This window comes from Sciurus carolinensis, chromosome 4, assembly GCF_902686445.1.
Source record: "Sciurus carolinensis chromosome 4, mSciCar1.2, whole genome shotgun sequence".
In the NCBI taxonomy this organism is placed as follows: Eukaryota; Metazoa; Chordata; class Mammalia; order Rodentia; family Sciuridae; genus Sciurus; species Sciurus carolinensis.
Window position 1 is genome coordinate 167925148 of NC_062216.1, and position 19709 is coordinate 167944856.

The following is a 19709-nucleotide window of genomic DNA, read 5'->3' on the forward strand; positions in this document are numbered from 1 at the left end:
AAGTCCCAACGGGAAGGTGCCCTGCGCGGATTAGGCTGAATCCCTGAACACTCCATGGACCCAGCGTCTGCTGAAGGCACCAGAACACCAAGTGCTTCTTCCCTCTCCAAAGCCCTGGCGTCACCCCCAAGCTGTGCAAACAGAACAGACTTCTATAGGCGCCTCGCCCTGGTGACAAACACATTGACACAAAGCACTCTCCCAGGTTGGCTTTGGCAGATCAGGAGCAGCCCCAGGTGTGGCCCTAGCTTCCCTCACATTGTCTGCTCCAGAGACCGGCCAGGTGTGCAGGTCAGAGAGCAGATCAAAGCACCACGAGCTAAGCAGAAGCTCCTGTGCAGACCTTTGTCTCCCAGTCCCGGCTACTCCCTGAAGGAAAACCCAGAGGCCAACGTCACTGAGAAAGTCTTTATTTGCTGCAGACAGCGGCTCACGCTCCAGACGTCAAGCACCTTCTTCCTTGGCAATGCGGTCTTTCTTAAGCGGTCCCTGTGGAGACAGTCAGGTCAGAGATGAAGCAGGGGCAGCAGCAGTGAGCATGCCCTAGGGGGACAGGCTTGTTCCCCCCACAGGCAGGAGGGGAACACCCAAGGTGGGCTGCCAGAGCCCCTAACCCAGTCGAGGCGGCAGGCAAAAGGGCTCACCATGAATGCTTTCTTCTCCTCCATAGTCTGGAAGCGGCCATGGCCAAACTTAGAGGTGGTGTCAATGAACTTAAGGTCGATCTTCTCCAGAGCGCGCCGTTTGGTCTGTACCAGCAAGGACTGTGGCGGGGAGGAGCAGTTAGCTGTGATTCACTGAACAGCCAGGCTTTCCCCAGCACATCTTAGTTCTCAGTGCCCCATTCGAGAAACCAAGCACCACCTCCTGAGGCCAAGAGCCCACACAGCGCCATCTACTGGCTCCAGCTCTGAACCTGTCCCACCAGGCAGATGAGCATGAGGACCCTGAGCAGATTACCTGTGTGACCATGTGAACAAAAGCAAACAGCCCAACTAGCCAGACTAGGAATCTCCCCCTCACTTCAAAGCTGGTGTTAAAGTGGCCAACATCTTCCCTCCCTCAACCCTCCCACTCGGCTCAGCCCCATCTGAGGGCCTGTGATCCTCCACAGGGGGGATCCTGATAGAATGCTGGAGGTCACCCAGTCTCACCTTGCGGAGGGTGAGCACTCGCTTCTTGGTCCCCACCACACAACCTTTCAGCATGACGAAGTCATTGGTCACTTCACCATAGTGGACAAAGCCACCCTGGGAAGAAAACAAGACCACAGGGTCAGCAGGTTAAGCATGGAGGCAACTGCCCTGCAGACAGCACTGTGGGCTCAGACTGTCCTGCATGTGACCACAGGGCTGTTCTCAGAAGGAAGGCAACAAGGAATGGTTCCTCAGTCTGACTCGGGCGCCGCGTCCAGCGCACATTCCAGGCCTCATCACAGAACAGCTGGGCCTGAACCCCTACTTTTTAGCCAGCCCCCGCTAGAGAGCCTAAGATACACCACCTACAAAACACAATCAGGTGCTGTGAAGGGGCCAATGAACCGCTGCACCCACACCACAAACCAGAAAGCAGGCCCCGCGCCCCACAGCAAAGGCCTGGACAGGGTCACAGGGCATGGGGACTCTACCACAGGCCTGAGTCAGTCCCCAGTCTCACCAGAGGGTTGATGCTCTTGTCGGACAGGTCATAGTCAGTGGAGGCATTATTCTTGATTAGTTTGCCGTCCTTGATGAGGTAGCCCTGACCAATCTTGTAGATCTGAGAGAAACAGGTGAGTTGTCAGCACCTGGGAGATACCAGCTGAGAGCCTGGGGGAGGAGAGCCAGCCCCACACCAACAGGACGGAGTCAAAAGAAAACCAGCAGGGCTGGGGCTGCAGCTCAGGGGCAGAGGGCTTGCCGAATACATGTGAGGCACTGGGTTTAATCCTCAGCACCACGTAAAAATAATTAAAATATACAACAACTTGGTGAGACCCTGTCTCAGAACCCCTGGATTCAGTCCCCACATGCCAGTGGCAGGCTGCAAAGGGTGGCCTATAAATAAATGGGCATTGCATCCCTTCCTGGAACCATGTGACAGCACCTTACAAATACCATCACAGCCGAACCCAGAGCAGTGCCCACCACTTGAGGATGAGGCCCACTGACATTCAAATGCCACAATCAGCACATTTGCAACTGTGGGACCATCTTTCCCACCTGTGGGAGCCACCCTCAGGGCTTCTCACCTTCTTGTTGATCTCAGTGCGGTGATGGTAGCCTTTCTGCCCAGCCCGAGCCACAGAGAAGGCCACACGGGCAGGATGCCAGGCTCCGATACAGGCAACCTTGCGCAGCCCTCTGTGGGTCTTGCGAGGCAGCTTCTTGGTATGCCAGCGACTGGTGACCCCTGGACAGAATAAGGCACTGCTATACCAGCAGCCTGGCACTCACACTGGCCCTCTCCTGCTGAGTGCCCAACTGAAATCTGACTGTGCTGCGATGACCAGGACATCCCTGAACCCCAGCCTTGGCTGACCACAGGGCTGTTCTCAGAAGGAAGGCAACAGGGAATGGTTCCTCAGTCTGACTCGGGCGCCGCGTCCAGCGCACATTCCAGGCCTCATCACAGAACAGCTGGAACTGCCCTCACCCCAGGCTCAACCCAGCAACGTGAGCCACAGGAAGCTCACCTTTGTAGCCTTTCCCCTTGGTCACACCAATGACATCAATCATCTCGTCCTGCCCGAACACCTGGTTCACAGGGACCTGCTGCTCCAGCCTCTCCCGGGCCCAGTCCAGTTTCTCAGCCACGGTGCCTCCATTCACCTGGATCTCCATCAGGTGGGCTTTCTTCTGGCGCAGAGGAAGCAGCCGCATCTAGGAAAGATGTGGACACAGCTTAACTCTGCCCTCAAGTCCCTCTGGTAGTGCAGAAACGAGGCTGAGACAGCCCTGGCCCCATCGCTTTTAGCCCGTCACTCTACCCTTGACCTATAGCAAGTGTGATTTGAACAGGACAGCAAGGTCAAGAGCACGCACCAGGGTGTGGCTCTGTACCAGAGCACCTGGGTTCCATCCCCAGTGCCAAAAGAACCCCAAAAACCTACACAAACTGTTAAGGATCGGAAAAAATGCACTCAAGCACAAGCTTTCAATTAAGCATTGCTGAGCAATATCCTGGATCTGCTGAAGAAGGCTACTCACTATGACCTGCGCTTATGCTGGTCCCTCTCCAGGTTCAGTTTCCCATGCCTGTAATTCCAGCTACCCAGGGAAGTAAGGCAGAATCACAAGCTCAAGGTCAGCTTGAGGAACTTAGCCAAGACCCCTTTTCTAAAAAACCAAAATCCCATCTTGAGATTTGGCTCAGTAGAAGAGTCCCTCTGGGTCCAATCCCTGGACAGGGAGGCAGGGGAACTTGTCTCTCTTGTCCATCCATTTAGCCATGCACCTAGTGATCCCTAACCTTGCAGGGCTACACTGAGGCCAGAGAACAGGACAGTACCAGACACCTCAGCTCACATCAAGCCTAGTTCAAGAGACAAAAGCCTTCTAGCACCTCAGCACTGAGCACCTTCAGTTAGACATTTCACAACCAACCTATCCAGCTGGCTCAACCCAAGTGAAAGGGATTTTCCTGAAATGGGGTACAGTTTCCTTCCAACAGTTAATGAGGACACAGTGCCCTCTGCTGGAGAGAAACCTTCTCATGTGGGGACCCTCCTGAGGGTACAGAATGTCCCTGAATGAATCCAGACATAGGGGTAAATTCAAGTAATGCTCAAACTTGCTAGCTGACCCATCTCCTTGAGGAACAAGTCTCATACAACCTGAGTCAGTACAACATCCCTGTGAGCTGAGACTGACCAGAAGATGAATGATGAGCAGTACTTTTTTTCTGGAAGGTTAAAGTCACACCTGCTTGCCCACCAAGCAGGAGGCCCTGGGTTCAATCCCCAGGACCACAAAAAATAAAAAGCCTCACATGATCCTGCATGTCACCTCCAAAATGCCACACGGCACAGTGCAGGTGCTTACCTGGGTATGGGCAATAATGCGAATGACCTGGCAGTACTTCTTCATGCTATTGAAGTCCTTCTCCAGTTGCTTCTTGCCCATGTCATCCTGCCACTTCTTGCAGTATTTGGTGAAGGCCTTCTTCTTAGATTTATGCCTTCAGGAGCAGAGCAGAGTTGGGGAGGGGGCCGGGTGCAGACCTTCATCACCCTTTTGAGGGGCGAGCGGAAGGCACACTGGCACCACCAGGGGATGGGGCTCATTGCTGGCTTCTAAGGAGCCTTTTCCACCAGCAAGCGGAGCCTGGATGAAGCTCATCGGGCAGAGCCGAGCGGAGCTAAGCAGAGGTCCACAGGTTAATGGAAGTCACAAACATTCAAAATGCTATTCTTGCTCCAGGGTGCCAGAAAGCTCCTTTTCTCTACCTAAGGGATGCCACTCTCAGAGCAATGAGGAAATCAGGGTCCTAAGCCAGGGCAAGAAGCCCTTGACAATACAACTGTGACAGACCCAACCTGCCCCATCTCTCCTGGCTTTTGGTTGGACTCAGGGTCCTCAGTCCACCCGTGCCCACTAGGCTGACCAAAGAATAAGATGTCAGCTCTCCACTCAAGAACCAGTGCTGCTGAGTCTGCCTTCAGATCTCCCTTCAGGAGGAGACAGAGCAGCTCCCAACCACTAGAACTCAGGCTCTGTGCAGGGGGCTTCTGCTCTGCAGCCCAATGTCAGAACTGCTAGATCTCCCTCTTACCAGTTCTTATAGAAGCGCCTTTTGCACTCATCACTGATGTGCTCAGCAAAGATGGTCTTGAAGGTTCGGAGGCCTCGAGGGGTTTCAACATAGCCCACAATGCCTACAACCACCATGGGCGGTGTCTCCACTATGGTCACAGCCTCCACAACCTCCTTCTTATTCACCTCTGAAGAAAGCATAAAGTAGGACCAGAGTGAGCTGACAACGATGACCACACAATACTTCTCCCTCTGCACGTGTTCACATTTCACTAAACTCCCAAATCAGGACTCTAATATGGCTTCATTTCTCTCCAGAAACCTAAGCAATCTCTAGCTGACAAATCTGTTGCCTGGACAAGAGTCCCAAGTGTAATGGGGTGTAATAACAGATCTAAATTTGGCTCAAGGTAGACAATATAAATTATGTACCAATAACCAGTGCTGTGTGAGCCAGCCTAGTGTAAATGAAGGCACTGTCTACTGCAGCTTGGCAGTGAAGAATCACAAGTTGGTACATCCTCCACTGTGGCTCTTAACAAATATCCTCACAGCACATTCTGTGATTCCACAGGTACACTCAGAGTATCAGTCCTAAAACTTCATATTCCTACCCCAACTTGGACAACGCAGCACCATACTTACTGGATCCTGGCCTATCGACTTCCCGCACGATGTGGGTCATGCCAGCCTTGTAGCCGAGAAAGGCTGTGAGATGGACAGGCTTAGAAGGGTCATCCTTAGGGAAACTCTTCACCTTCCCACGATGCCTGCTGCTGCGCTTCCGGGGCAAGAAGCCCAAGGATCCATGTCGGGGAGCAGAGAACTTCCTGTGAGACTACGGGGGGGGGGGGGGGGGGGGGGGGGAGTGTGTCAGCACCCAAACCAAGAAGCAGCTCTCACTTAACTGCTTCCCCGCTACTGTACCTATATTCAGCCATGCATTTTTGGGGGGGGATTGAACCCAGGGCATTAACCACTAAGCCACATCCCCAGCCTTTCTATTTTTTACCTTGAGACAGTCCTCCCTAAGATACTAAGGCTAGCCTAGAACTTTCGATCTTCATGTGTCATCCTCCTGAGTGGATGGGATTACAAACATGCCCCAGCTCTTCAAGCTGGCAATGCTGACTCTTTATCTAGACACCCAACAAGCCCAAGTTATTGATCATTTTTTAGGATCACCCACATCACATGCCTTTCTGAATGTTTACTGGAAACTTTTTACAAGAAAAACCATTCAATGTGTTAAAAATGATTTAACAGATAATCACGAAGATTCTCACCAGCAAGGTGACTCATGGGACAATAGGTGGGCACTAAGAAATGGAACCATAGGACCCTCCAGCTCGTGGGACAGAGCCAGCTTGGTACACAGTAGGCCAAAAGAACTCACAGAGCCAAATCAGAACACTGACAATCAGCACACAGATTCTGTCCGCCCGTCAATAAGTTCATCATCTGAGGTTTCTGGCAAGTCCAGAGGCCTTTACGGTGTACTAAGAATTTCAAAAGACGACCTTAAGAACCCTTGCCGATAATCTCCTCTGTCGCACGCAGAGTTCCCCGTTTAGCAAACACCGAGTGCTCCCACTCAAGACGCTCTTGGCCTGGCAAGAGCTCATGAGGACTATCATAAATTATCGCTAAAACATGGCGAGGTCGGAGCCCAGACACCACCTATGGCTTAAGTGGGCGGGAGCCGGCCAGGACCACATCAGAGAACCAAGGCCTCTCGGTGGCAAACTCGCAATCCCACACGCTCCCTTCTCCACAGGCCTCGCGAGTTTCCCGAAAATAGGCCTGACAGCGGTCCCTGCTGTACCCCCCGTCCTCTTCCAACAAGATCCCGACACCCGCCATGCCGAGATGGCGACGATGCGCCGCGGATTCTGCCACGCCAATTCCATAGATAAGAGGAAAGACGCCATTACTAAGCTTACCATCGCGCCGCAAGATCCCGCCGGTAGAGGTCGATCGGACCGCTGTACACGATATATAAAGAGCCTCTTGGCCCCGCCCCTTCCGGCGTGCGAGCGCGCGCCCGCGGCGGGCGTCGGGTCGGAGGGGCGTACGGGGCGCCATTACCACGCACGCTTTCCCATGCCTTGCGTAAGTTTAGGAGGACGTCTGCTTCAAGGGAAAAAAAAAAAAAAAAAACCCTACTTAGAGGCCCTACGGAGAGTGGTGGAGTTCAAAATGACGCTGAACTGCTGAGTGACCGCGGGGAGTGTGACTGGTCTACGGCGTTCTGCAACAGCCAAACTTATGATAGAGAAAAATGGCTGTAGTCGTCTGCAGTTGAACGAAGGAAACCCACTGTGGGCTTCTTTCAGGCGTGCTAGCCAGTTTGAGCCCTACACAGATCGGCGTCGTTGCCCTTTTGCAGCGTGGCTGGAGCTGCAGCTCGATGGGTGAACTGGCTGCACCGCTTTCGCGAGCTGAGTTGGCGGGACAGGCTGAAGCCCGGTTTGCGGCCGCCAGCCCAGTGCCGTTGCCGCGTCGCCCACCCGCGTTCACTACCTCTGGATTTCGGCCCGTCTCCCCCGATCCCTGTCCGGGTCGTTCCGGGATCCAGCCACCCGGTTCCGCGTCCCAGGCCTGCGCCTGGACGTGGGCCCCTGCCCTCGGATCTTCCCCAGCGTTGAGCATTAACTCCCGAGGCCGCCGCCCGAGACCCTGCCACGCCTGGCTTCTCCCATTTCTCGGCCTTCGTTCCTCCCGCGCTTCTTGACTCCGAATGGCCTTTGCACCCACTGTTGTTTGAAAACCATTCTCATTTAACCCTCACATCCTCCCCAGGGGCAGCCTTGATCGGCCCTCGATCTGGAAGTCATTGGAGCCAGGTGTGTTTCAAAATTCAGCACTGTTTGAACTTTAGAAAGGAAATAAGATGCCGGGTGCGGTGGTGCACGCCTGTAATGCCAGCGACGAGGGAGGCTGATGCGAAAGAGTAGAGACCCCCTTAGAAATAGGTAGAGACCCTCTGATATAAAACAAATATATCTAGTTAGGATTGACCAAACCAAAATGGGTGCAAATAAAATCATTAAGTTGTGCTGATTGTGGCAAATACAAGGACAGTAACCCAAGATAAAATAATGTGGCCATGAGTTAAGACATTGTGACCATTTCTGTGAAGCCACCCATCCCTTCAGAGGCCCCAGAAGGTGCCAGTTTCAGACATGGGTATTCTGACTCCCCACCCCAGCCCAGCTCGCCCTGCTCACCGGCCTGTGCAGCCTGAAATACATAAACTGGAGCTGGCTGCTTGCACTCCTTGGAAAAAAAGAAAAAGGCCCCTATTGTCAGCCTGCCAGGATTTTTTTTATGGTTTGCACTTTAAAAATGAGCTTGCTGAAGTCACTCACTATGACTGCCCCACTTGGAGTAGTGGTCCTGACATGTCAGTCTGTTTTCTTTTTCTTTTTTTTTCTCTTTTTTCCCCAAATAAACTTTTTTCCTACTTTAGTTTCTGGTGGTCTCACTATGCGTTGATAACTGGACCCCACAACAGCTGAAGGAGGCTGAGGCAGGAGGATCTCAAGTTCAAAGCCAGTCCAGTGCCCCTAAGTTCAATCCCCGGTACCTAAAAATAAAAAAAAATTTTTTTAAAAAGGAAAGAAAGATGCACACACATACTGTATATTATGTTATCTAAAAAGAAGCATTACTATTTCTACAAGGAAACGTGAATACAATAGTCTCTGCTTATCTGAAGGAAATATATTCCAAGACATCCCCCTCCCGTCTGAAGCTGCAGATGGTATTAAATGCTGTATACACCATGTTTCTCATCCGTACAGAGATACACACACACCTTTGTTTATAAGTTTAACTTATATAAGTTCAGCATTGTAAGAGATTGACGACCATAACAAGTAATAAAATAGAACAAATATTGCCTCTGAGGTGGGGAGCACCTGTAGTCCTGTGGGACACTGACTCAGGAGGATCACATGTTTGAGGCCAGCCTGGACAACTTAGATCCTGTCTCAAAAAATAAGAAGGGTTTGGAGTGTAGTTTAGTGGTACAGAGCCCCTGGAGTCAATCCCCAGACTTGTCATTTGGGTAAATAGCGTGGGGGAAAAAAAAAAAAAAAACAGTGTGTGTGTACTGTAATGTACACTCTAATAAAAACCACTTAAAACTTATGAATTTTTAGTGCTTTCCCTCAGTGGTAAAAGCATGTGCTTTAACATACGTGAGGCTCTGGATTCAATCCCAAGCACTAAAACAACAACCAAAATATCTTAATAATTATTTATTTCTGGAATTTTCCACTGAATATTTTCAAACTACAGATAACTGAAATCTTGGTTAGCAAAACTGTGAATGGGGGCTGGGGAGATAGCTTAGTTGGTAGGGTGCTTGCCTTGCAAGCACAAGGCCCTGGGTTCAATCCCCAGCACCGCAAAAAAAAAAAAAAAAAAAAAAAAAAAAAAAATCATTTCAGTCCACAGTACCACCTAATCATTTTAGGTCAGTTTAGCTTTTGCTGCCAAACTATTTAAGAAATTTTTTGGTGGATCACAAGTTGGAGATCAGGGGGATCACAAGTTGGAGGCTGGCCTGGGCAACTTGGTGAGACCCTGTCTCAAAATCAAAAAGGGTTGGGGATATAGCTCAGTGGTAAAGCACCTCTGGGTTTAATCCCTAGTAAATAAATTAACTAATTAATTAATTAAATAAAATAAGTCCTGGGTAAACCGTTCTCCCTCAAAGAAATTCCTTTTCCAATCAGAAGACACCACCATCCATAGACCTGCTGTCCCGGCAGTTGTGCGGCTGTTCACAGGACTATTCACTGGCCTGTTTCCCCATCTAGCCAAGAGGCGTTGGTTCACCATCCAGCAAATAGGTCCTGAGCCTGCTCCGCCTTGCTGTGGATGAGGCTCTGCAGCAGGAAGGTGAAGTCCACGTGAGGCCGAAGCCCTGCCCTGGACCAGTCTGCCCAGGATGGAGCTGTGAACCGGCCTGCGCAAAAAGTCAGTAGCTCGCCGAGGCATGGGCAGGGTGATCTGGAAAGCCGCTGCCACAGAGTCCTACGCGGAACTGAGCTTCAAAGAAGGTTCATTTGTCAAGCAGAGAGGGCCGCTTTCCAGCCCTGGGAATAAGGTGTGTGAGGAAGTCAAAAGACATGCTGAAGGACTGGTTGTCACTTGGTGCAGTCAGAGTAGGGGACAGTGGCAGGCCAGCTGAGGAAGAAGGTAGCATTCCGATCCTGTGCCTGGAGCCTTAAGGGATTGAACTTCATGCCAGGGCGATGGAAGGCACTGAGGGCATGCCTGCATCCCTGTATTTTAGAAAAATGACACCCCGGAGGTATTTAGGACGGCCAGATCTGGAGAGCAGTTGTGTGAATGGCGAGTACTGGGGAGAGGAGGCGTGAGGCTGGGAGTCAGGATATCCATTTGGGGATATTGGGTGGAGCATGTGATTTGTATAAGTCGGTATGGATGCAGTTATGAAGTTAACTGTACCCTTTCTCCTTGCAAGAACAGGTTTAAGGCTACTTACCAAGATGTATGCAACTCATCCAGAAAAATGTTGGGGTTTGGAGATGTAGCTCAGTGGTAGAGCGCCTGCCTAGCACATGCAGGGCCTGGTTCCATCCTTGCTACTGAGGGAGGGAGGGAGGGAGGGAGGGAGGGAGAGAGGGAAGGAAGGAAGAAGAAGTTACAGGGTGCAGTAGCACATGCCTGTGATCCCAGCGACTCAGGAGTCTGAGGCAGGAGGATTGAAAGTCTGAGGGCTCATTAACTTAGTGAGACTCTGTCTCAAAATAAAACACAAAAGGGGTAGAGGTGAGCTTAATGCTACAGTGCCCCTGGATTCAATCAGAAAGAGAGAGAGAGAGAGAGAGCCATCCAGACGTAGGATCACATTCAAAACATACATTGTCAAAATACAAGATCTCTGTTTTTGTGTGAGGTAAGTCCCCCTGCCATTCAATTCTGAACCTCCACGTAGCCAAACAAAAAGTGAATATTACTAACATGATTCACAGCATCCACATGTAAAAACAAACCAGCACCCAAAGGAGTCCACTGTGCCTGAAATAAGGCTTTACATATTTCTCCTGGGCAAGGGGGTTCCTCCCAAAGGGGCCAGAGTGGAATTCAGCCGATGATCCTCAGAATAACCCACAGTGATCACTCAAAGGCTGTGTACACTCAGGACAGACGGAAGATTTCCTGGCAACACATCAGTCCATGCAAGCTGTTCATAAGAGGCCAAAACAAGGAGCTTGGGTTGCATAATTGCTGATTGCTAATTTAATTCAAAAGCAAAACCCAAAGTCTGGAAAGGAATGGATGGAGTATTTGCTGTGATCCTCCGTCAATACTGTTTTTCAAAAAGGAACTTCTGGTAAGCGGTGGGAAAGGTCCCAGGTTTTGCTCAAGTACCTGAAGGATGAAGGTTCTCTGCTGCCAGGTAAAACCGCAGGCGTGTGCTCCAGCCGCAGAAGGTTCCCAGGACCCCTGTAGGACAGGAACCGAGGGCTTGGGAGGACTGCAGTGGAGCTGAGCAGGCAGCCTGCTCGCCAGTCTGTTCAGTGGCCTCCTCCCTTGCAGACCGCACGCACAGACAGTTGTCAGAAGAGAAAGGAACGCAGGAGCCCAAACACTCTCCGGGCAGCTGCCTCGCCCCGTGAAGCAATAATGCCCTCCCTTGGACAGGAGCTCAGGTCCTCAACTTCTGTGCTGTCACTGATTGTTGCAAATCACTCAGCCCAGTTGGCAGGCGGGGCACTTGGTGCTGAGGGTCAGTTAATATGGGCTCGTGGTCTGCGTGCAGCCCCACTCGGCAGGGGCGGGAGCCTGGGCACAGAGCCTCCAGGTTATGAGAGCCCGCCCCTGCTCCCCTGCCACCCCCTGTCCAGGAGAGGCCCTAGGGGGCTGGACGGGCAGGAGAATCTGGCTGCTCTGCCCCTGCTCCTGGGCAGCTTGGGCCTGGCGAACTTCTGTGGGCCCCTCCCGGCGCTGCAGGCACGGATGACCAGCATGGCCTCGCGCTGCGTCTCCATCTCCATCCTGGGCCTCTGCCTCCTGTGGTGCGGCAGCCTGCCCGTCGGGGGGGCGCTCACCCTCATCCTGGTCCACGGGCTGTGCATGGAGGGGCTGCTGCCCATGCAGCGGGCCCTGTGGCGACGCCTGACCCTCGCCCGGGTCTGGAGCCTGCGGCTGCTCTCCGCGCTGGCCCGCAGAGCCTGCCACGGCACCCTGCACCTGGTGCGGCACCTGCAGTGGGAGGCCAGCCTGGCCCTGTTCTCCATGGCCCAGTGGGGCTTCTGCAGCCTGGTCGACTCCCAGCACGAGGACAGCAAGGCCGTGGAGCTGCTGCTGCGGGTGGTGCTGCAGCCCCTGGCCATGGCCCTGCTGGCCCGCTGCCAGGACAGGGTGTGGGCCGCCGCTGGGTGGGTGGCCCGGGCCATTCGGGGAAGCGGCCTGAGACTCCTGGAGCCGGCCAGGCTGTACTGGGCAGCCTCCAAAGACCTGGATGCCGTCACCACCAGCCTCCCAGCCACCAACGTCCCTTTCAGCCAGCGCTTCCCTGGGCCCGACCCAGCCGCCCTGAGTAAGCTGCCGTCAGCCTCCATCAGCCTGTGTGTAGCGGATGGGGACAAAGACACCAGGGAGGGAGGAGGAGGAGGTGGTTTCGGGGCTACCAACATACCCCTGAGCACCAGGTTCCGGAACAGCCGGGTGAGCCGCAGGGCCTCCAGGTGGTCATGCCGGCAGGCCCTGGCGCAGCAGGTCAAGGCTTCCTGCGTCCTCATCGTCCTCCTCTATATCTATGCCGCGTCGGTCTTCGTGCAGATCTTAAAATAAAGTGATCCGGTGTGGGCCAGCCCCGACCGCGCCTCCTGCCTGGCTTTGTCAGCGAGCAATGGAGCCTTCTGCCCACTGAGGCCCTTGCCAGTCCAGGGGCAAGGAGGGGTGCCTGGCATGCAAGCCGCTTACCCACCAGCACCTGGGCTGCGCTCCGGGTCTCAGCTTGTCAGCCCCGAGTCCTCGGGGAGGTTCCTTTGCCTTCTCAGCCTCAGCCCCCTTTTCTGTAAAGCACAGGTCATGGGGCTCCAGGGGGAGGGGACGTAGAGAATGTGCCCTTTGTAAGCTGTGGAGTGCTCTTCTCTCTTTAGGTGCCCCAAAGAGTGCACGAAGCCTCTCTGGCCAACCGTTTTATGATCATACTGAAGGACAGAAAAGAAGCCCCTAATACATGGAAGGACACAACCAATTCGCAAATGGACTGGCTTAACGTCTTTAAAATGTCAATTGTGCAGGGCGTGTGGCACACACCTGTCATCCCAGCAGCTCCAGAGGCTGAGGCTGGAGGATCGCGAGTTCAAAGCCAGCCTCAGCAAAAGCAAGGCACTAAGCAACTCAGCAAGACCCTGTCTCTAAGTAAAACACAAAATAGGGCTGGGGATGTGGCCTAGTGGTTAAGCGCCCGAGGTCAATCCCTGGTACCCACCCTGGCAAAAAAAAAAAAAAAAGTCAATTGCCTCTACGTGGATCTGTATAATCAGTAGAATTCCAACCAAAATCCCAAAGGATTTTTTTTCTGGTGGGGTGGGACTCAAACTGACTCTAATATGGTACGGAAAATCAAGGTCCTTGAAAAATTAGGGCTATTTTGAAAACAGAGTCAAGATGGGGTCTTGTCTACCAGATTTTAAGGTCTATTACAAAATCACAGTGAAGAAAACAATGTGGTACTGGCAGGAATAACAGACAAATGGAACAGAATGCCGAGCCCAGATGCAGGGCACAGATGGGCACTAGGCACCCAAAAGAGGTGACATCCCAAATCAACAGGGAGGGCAGGACTATTTAGCAGATGAGATTGGAGGAAGCCATTCACTCCGGGAAGAAATAGGGAAATATGTAGGGGGTCAGTCGGTGTTCCCTGAAGTTAGTAAGGCCACCAGAGCTGGCATGGTGGCACACACCTGCTACCCAGGCAACTGGAGGCTGAGGTGGGAGGATGGCAAGTCTGAGGCCAGCCTCAGTCATTCAGCAAGACTCTGTCTCAAAAAATGTGGGCTGGTGGGATAGCACAATGGTAGAGCACCCCTGGGTTTAGTCCTTAGTACCAAAAGGGAAAAAAAAAAAAAAAAAAAAGAATAAATCCACCCAGAACCTGTGGATGTGGGTGGCCCTATTTGGGAAAAGGATCTTTGCAGGTGGAATTAAGCTAAGGATTTTGAGATCGTCCATTCTGGATTAGGATGGGCCCTAACCCTCACATCACAAGGAAAGTGAAACCAGGCCTGTAATCCCAGCAGCTCAGGAGGCTGAGGCAGGAGAATCGCAGGTTCAAAGCCAGCCTCCACCACTTAGCGAGGCTGTAAGCAACCTAGTGAGACCCTGTCTCCAAATAAAAAAATAAAAATGACTTGGAATGTGGCCCAGTGATTAAGTGCCCTTGTGTTCAATTCCTGGTCAAAAAAAAAAAAAAAAGAAGAGTGAAGAGGAGGAAAAGTCGAGAGGAGAAGCCACATGAGGATGGTCACAGGTTAGCACTGTGACTGCACCAAGGCAGCCAGCAGAAGTTGGGAGAGAGGCATGGAATAGACTGTCAGAGCCTCCAGGAGACCCGGGTGACAACTTGTTATTGGAACTTCTGCCTCCGGAACTGTGAGAGGGTAAATTCTCTGCTGTTCTAAGCCACAAATCCCAGGAAGTTTGTCACAGCAGCCACGGGAAGCTGATGCCGATCCCCACCTCGCACCTCGACTGTATACCTAAGTTCCAAAACACATTTTTTAAAGTGTTATACCAGCGTGAAGGTCATTTTGTATGCCAAAGACATTTGTTATTTTGGGGAAATAACGCTAGCCACACTTTTCTCTTGGTGCTGGGATCAATCAATCAAACCCAGGGCCCACACAGGCTAAGCCGCCCTCTGCCACTAAGCTACATGCCCAGTCCCTTAGCTGCCATTTTTAAAAAATAGTTATTTTTGAAGGCAGAATAACCCTTTATTTCATTTTCTCATCCAAGCAACTCTTTGAAGGAAGCACAGTTCTGTCGATCTGTTTTATATCTAAGAAACTAAGTCTTAAAAGACTTATAAATTCCTCAAGTCAGGTGCCAAGCTCCTGCCTTGACCCACAGCCTGGTGACTCCCCAGGGCTCCTCCTGCACCCGTTTCCTACTCTTTACCCTCCATTAGCATCTAGGCATCACCAAGAAAGGGGCTCTGCTGAGTTCCCAGGGTCCCTGAGGCCCAGAGCAGTTCCTGCCCAGCCTGGGCATCCTGTGGATGGCGGCCAGTGCCAGAGGCCCTTCTTGGGCTCCTCCCCACCCCTGCCATTCACCTGTGCTGGGGAAACTGGTCACTTCCTCACATAGCCCACCACACCCAGGCTGTGTCCACCTCGTGCTGGACTCTTACAACAGCCCCAGACACACCATCAGGTGGGAGAACCCCTCCTCTCTCCCAGCTTCCGGTGACGGCCAACAACCCTTGTCTCCTCCTGCCCCCAACCCGCAACCAGCACCCAGAGATATTTTAGTGATACTGTGATTCAGACCACGTCATTCCGCTGATTAGTACCTCCAGTGGCTTTCCAGAGTTTGAGTCACGTAGGGACTTGGAGTTACATCCAAGGCACATCCCTGGGCTTCCCAGCACGGGTGACTCTGGTTAAAAAATGCATTTTGGGGGCTGGGGTTGTGGCTCAGTGGTAGAGCACTTGCCTCATATGTGTGAGGCACTGGATTTGATTCTCAATACCGCATATAAATAAATGATTAAAATAAAGGTCTATCAACGTCTAAAAAAGTTTTTCAAAAAAATACATTTTGAAAAACTGACTTTTTTTTTTTAGTACTGGAGATTGGACCCAGGGATACTCAACCACTGAGCCACATCTCCAGCACTTTTTTGTATTTATTTAGAGACAGGGTCTCACTTGCTTACAGTCTCACTTTTGCTGAGGCTTGCTTTGAACTCGAGATCCTCCTGTCTCAGCCTCCCCAACTGCTGGGATTGTAGGTGTTTGCACCCAGTTAAAACTGACTGTCATTCAGACATAGAAGAAACATATGTCAAAGATTTCATTTAAGTCATTAATTAGTAAGGAAACCAGGAAGATTACACATCTGGTTGAAGGAAGAGAAAGAACTCTGTATTTATATGGAGGAAAGAAAAGTTGAAACGCATTACAAACGGAGGGAAAACTGGCTCTTTCCACAGGGAGGAAGGGAGACATTGTTACCAGGATGGAAGGTTCCGGGGCCACCACTCAACCAAGTTCAGGAGACAGAGGTTGATGGAATAAAATGGGTTTCTTAAAACCGACCCAGAGGGAAATAGAGGAGACCTCTTCTGTATCAAATTTCTATGTGGCAGGGGGAGGGAGGAGGGAAGGGACACAAACAGATTTAAAAAAATTTTTTTTTTGGTTGTCAATGTACCTTTTTCATTTATTTATTTTTCTAAGATATTTTTTAGTTGTAGATGGACACAATATCTTTTTTTATTATTTCTATGTGGTGCTGAGGATGGAACCCAGTGGCTCACACATGCTAGGCAAGCACTCTACCACGGAGCCACACCCCAGACCTATTTAATTTTTTTGGCACTGGAGATTTATCAGGGACACTTAACACTGAGTTACGTCTCCAGCACTTTTTGCTTTTTATTTTGAGACAGAGTTTCACTAAGTTGCTGAGGCTAGCCTCCAGCTTGTGGTCCTCCTGCCTCAGCCTCCGGAGCTGCTGGGTAATAGCCGTGGGCCACTGCGCCTGCTCAGTTTTTCGGGTCTTGCTGGTGCTTACCCAGGCTTCAGGGCCAGTTCCCTAGTTTCCATTCTCAGCATGAGGAAACTTGGCTGCAGAGAAACAAAACAAAACAATTGATCAGGAATTGGAGAGCCAAGGGCTTTACTTTTCCTTGTCTTCCTTTCTTATTTATTTATTTGTTGTGTGGTGCTGGGGATTGAACCCAGGTGGGCTCTACCACTGAGCTCTATCCCTAGCCTTTTTTATCTGTTTTTTAAGTTTTGAGACAGGGTCTTGCTAATCCCTGAGCCTGGTCTCCAGTTTTTCATCCTTTGTCACCACGACCAGCCAGGGCGTATCTTTCTATTTATTTATTTTTCTTGGTGCTTATGATTTTAAAGGGACTCTGTTACAACAGCCTTCCGCTGGGCAGAATTTATTTGCGGGTCCATAGGTAAAGTTCTTTGCATTGCTGTTCCTTATTGGCAATGGACAGAGTCCCAAAATAGTTTAAGGGAAAGAGCCTGTCATCTCCACGGGACTAGACAATCCCGGGGGTGCCCCGGAGTGTCAGTGATCTCTTTGGTTTATTCCAGAATCTTCCAATCTTCCTTCCACTCTCCCAGCACCCTTCCCCCATCACTTCATCTGTCTTCCTCCCTCCCGGCCTCTTCTCAGCACCAATGCCCCTCTTGAGATTCTAAATTGTCATTATCAGCTCCACCAGAGATCCTGTCCTCTCTATTTTGCCTGGAACCAAGCTCACAGTAGGGCTTCATGAGCATTTGTGGCGGAATGCCAGGTGAGTGCATTTGTCTTTGGGACCTGGGACATCGTCAGAGGGACCGGGTCCCCTCCGTCCCTCCTTCCCTCCCTTGAGGCTGAGCTGCCTCTCTGGGCACTGGGGCAGGCTGAGTGACCTTCCTCCGGGTAGTGGGCTTTGTGTCCTGGCCTTCGAGTCTCTGGGAACTGCTACAGGGCGCAACTTAAGAACAGACCGATCACCACAGGGAAGTCCAAATTTGAGAGTCTTTATTAAGCTGACTGCTGACTGTCTCACACAACGTCCCAAAAATGACTATTGGGAGAACAGCCCGGACCACAGGGTTGTAGGGGTTCTTATACCAAAAATCACATCAATCATAAGTGTCTGTTGCTATGATTCGAAATTACAAACTAACATCACGAGATCATCGACAAAGGGGGAAGTGGGTCAAAATGACCCTTACCTAGGTACAAACTAAAGAGTGGTTACTAACATCCACACAACCACCGTTCACATGGTACATTGTTCAGGAGCAATAGGAGTCAAAAGAGAGCAGTTTTTCATTACATAAGAATTGTCATTTTGTATTGCTAAACATGTCACGCTAAGTAACGGATGATGGGGGCAAGGTGGGGTGTTCCCATGGGAGAAGCTTATTTCCTACATAACATGGAGTCTCAGAGCAAAATGGAGTCTGTCTGGCCTCTAACATTCTCACGGGGCCAGATCCGTCGGCCCATCACAGGAACGCCCCTTTTCCCTTCCCAGACACCATGGTGGTGATCAGCACTGTGCTAGTCTCATCAGTTGACCAAATAGCCACCTGAGCCTTTGTTTTCTCTGGTGTGAAGTGGGAAAGACCCTGTCTAAATCAAGCGGTTCATTCACTGATCCCCTGGAGAAATATGCTGGTCACACGCCGGATTCTGTGACAGACATTACATAGTATTCATTACATAATCTTATTATATATTCATTATATAATTTTGATATAAGTTGAAGATTGACTATTTCAGTCAACCTTCAAAGTCCCCTAAAATAGTCTCCTAAACCTGTTTGATTCTGCAATGCTGGGATCCGGCCCAGGGCCTTGTGCATACTAGGCAAGGGGCCCCCCACTGAGCTACACCCCCAGAGAAACCTCCATAAATCACCCCGCAGCGAGCTTCAAATGTGGGGTTCTGACCCAGGAGGACTAGGCTGCTGAGGCTGTCAGTTGAAACACTTTAAAAAAAATTTTTTTTTTAGTTGTAGATGAACACAATAACTTTTATTTTATTTATTTATTTTTATGTGGTGCTGAAGATTGAACCCAGTGCCTCACACATGCTAGGCAAGTGCTCCACCACTGAGCCACAGCCCCAGGCCCTGGAACACTCTTTAGCTAGGTCCTACATATATCTTATTAATCATTCCCATTTTGCAGCCCAGATTACTGAGGCTCACAGAGGTTGAGGGGGGTTTCAGAGAGAGAGTAAAGCAGAAGTTATCAGCCTTGGCTGCACATTAAAGTCACCCAAGGAGATCCTAAAAATTCTGACTCCTAGGATAAACCTCAGAACAACTAAAGTACCATTTCTAGAGGCGAGAAGCAGGGATAGAATAGAATTTTGTTTGTTTGTTTGCTTGTTTGTTCATTTTTTTCTTTTGTCTTTGCAGTGCTGGGGATCAAACCCAGGGTCACACATATACTGGGCAAGTGCTCTAACACTAAACCACATCCCTAGTCCTCTGTATTTTATTTTGAAACAGGATCTCACCAAGTTACCCAGGATGGCCTCTAACTGTGATCCTCCTGCCTCAGCCTCCCAAATGGCTGGGATCACGGGCCTGTTCGCCACTCCTGGCTGCCAGCAGGCATATTTAAAAGCTCTCCAGTAATTCCAAGGTATAGTAAAAACTGAGAACTATTGGACTAAAGAATCGTTTGCTGGGGCTAGGGCACATCCCAGCCCTTTGTATTTTTCATTTTGAGATAGGGTCTTGCTAAATTGCTTAGGCCACTCTAAGTTGCTGAGGGAGGCTGGCCTCGAACTTGTGATCCTCCTGCCTCAGCCTCCCAAGCTCACTCCCAGCTCTTTTTATTTAGAGTATATTTTTATTTTGACATAGGGTCTCACTAAGTTGCCCAGGCTGGCCTTGAACTTGCAATTCCCCTGCCTCAGCATCTGGAGTCACTGGGATTATAGCTGTGTGTCACTGCACCTGGTATAAGAGACACTCTTACCTTACAGAGTGAGTAAAAGGTGGCAGCAAGCTGGATTTGGTGACCCAGAAGAAGAATACGGCCACCGACTGGGGAAATTATGTGCTGGCAAGGGCTGTGTAGGAAGACTAAAAAGAACTACAAATCAACAATAAAGATACAGAAAGACTCCATTTCCCAGCCTCCTTTGCAGCTAGGTGTGGCCAGTGACTGCACTCTGGCCAATAGAATGTGGCCCAGCACCCATCACTTAATTTTGTGCTTT

General features: G+C 50.8%; 1 protein-coding gene and 4 non-coding genes across 5 annotated transcripts; all 5 read right to left on the minus strand.

Moving 5' to 3' along the window:
- Positions 1-393: 393 nt before the first annotated feature.
- Rpl3 (ribosomal protein L3) lies at positions 394-6832 on the minus strand. Its single transcript, XM_047550849.1, has 10 exons — positions 6677-6832; positions 5379-5571; positions 4753-4921; positions 4023-4158; positions 2675-2861; positions 2231-2391; positions 1657-1758; positions 1155-1250; positions 645-764; positions 394-489 (listed from the first exon to the last, which is right to left on the minus strand). The coding sequence occupies exons 1-10, from the start codon at positions 6677-6679 to the stop codon at positions 445-447; spliced, it is 1212 nt and encodes a 403-aa protein (XP_047406805.1). The 5' UTR covers positions 6680-6832; the 3' UTR covers positions 394-444.
- On the minus strand, positions 1352-1444 carry LOC124984141 (small nucleolar RNA U83B). The gene has a single exon (XR_007108600.1). It is a non-coding gene; the product is annotated as a small nucleolar RNA U83B (small nucleolar RNA).
- Positions 2527-2619, minus strand: LOC124984142 (small nucleolar RNA U83B). The gene has a single exon (XR_007108601.1). It is a non-coding gene; the product is annotated as a small nucleolar RNA U83B (small nucleolar RNA).
- Positions 4159-4213, minus strand: LOC124984146 (small nucleolar RNA U82P). Its single transcript, XR_007108605.1, has one exon. It is a non-coding gene; the product is annotated as a small nucleolar RNA U82P (small nucleolar RNA).
- LOC124984116 (small nucleolar RNA SNORD43) lies at positions 6135-6197 on the minus strand. The gene has a single exon (XR_007108576.1). It is a non-coding gene; the product is annotated as a small nucleolar RNA SNORD43 (small nucleolar RNA).
- Positions 6833-19709: the final 12877 nt, after the last annotated feature.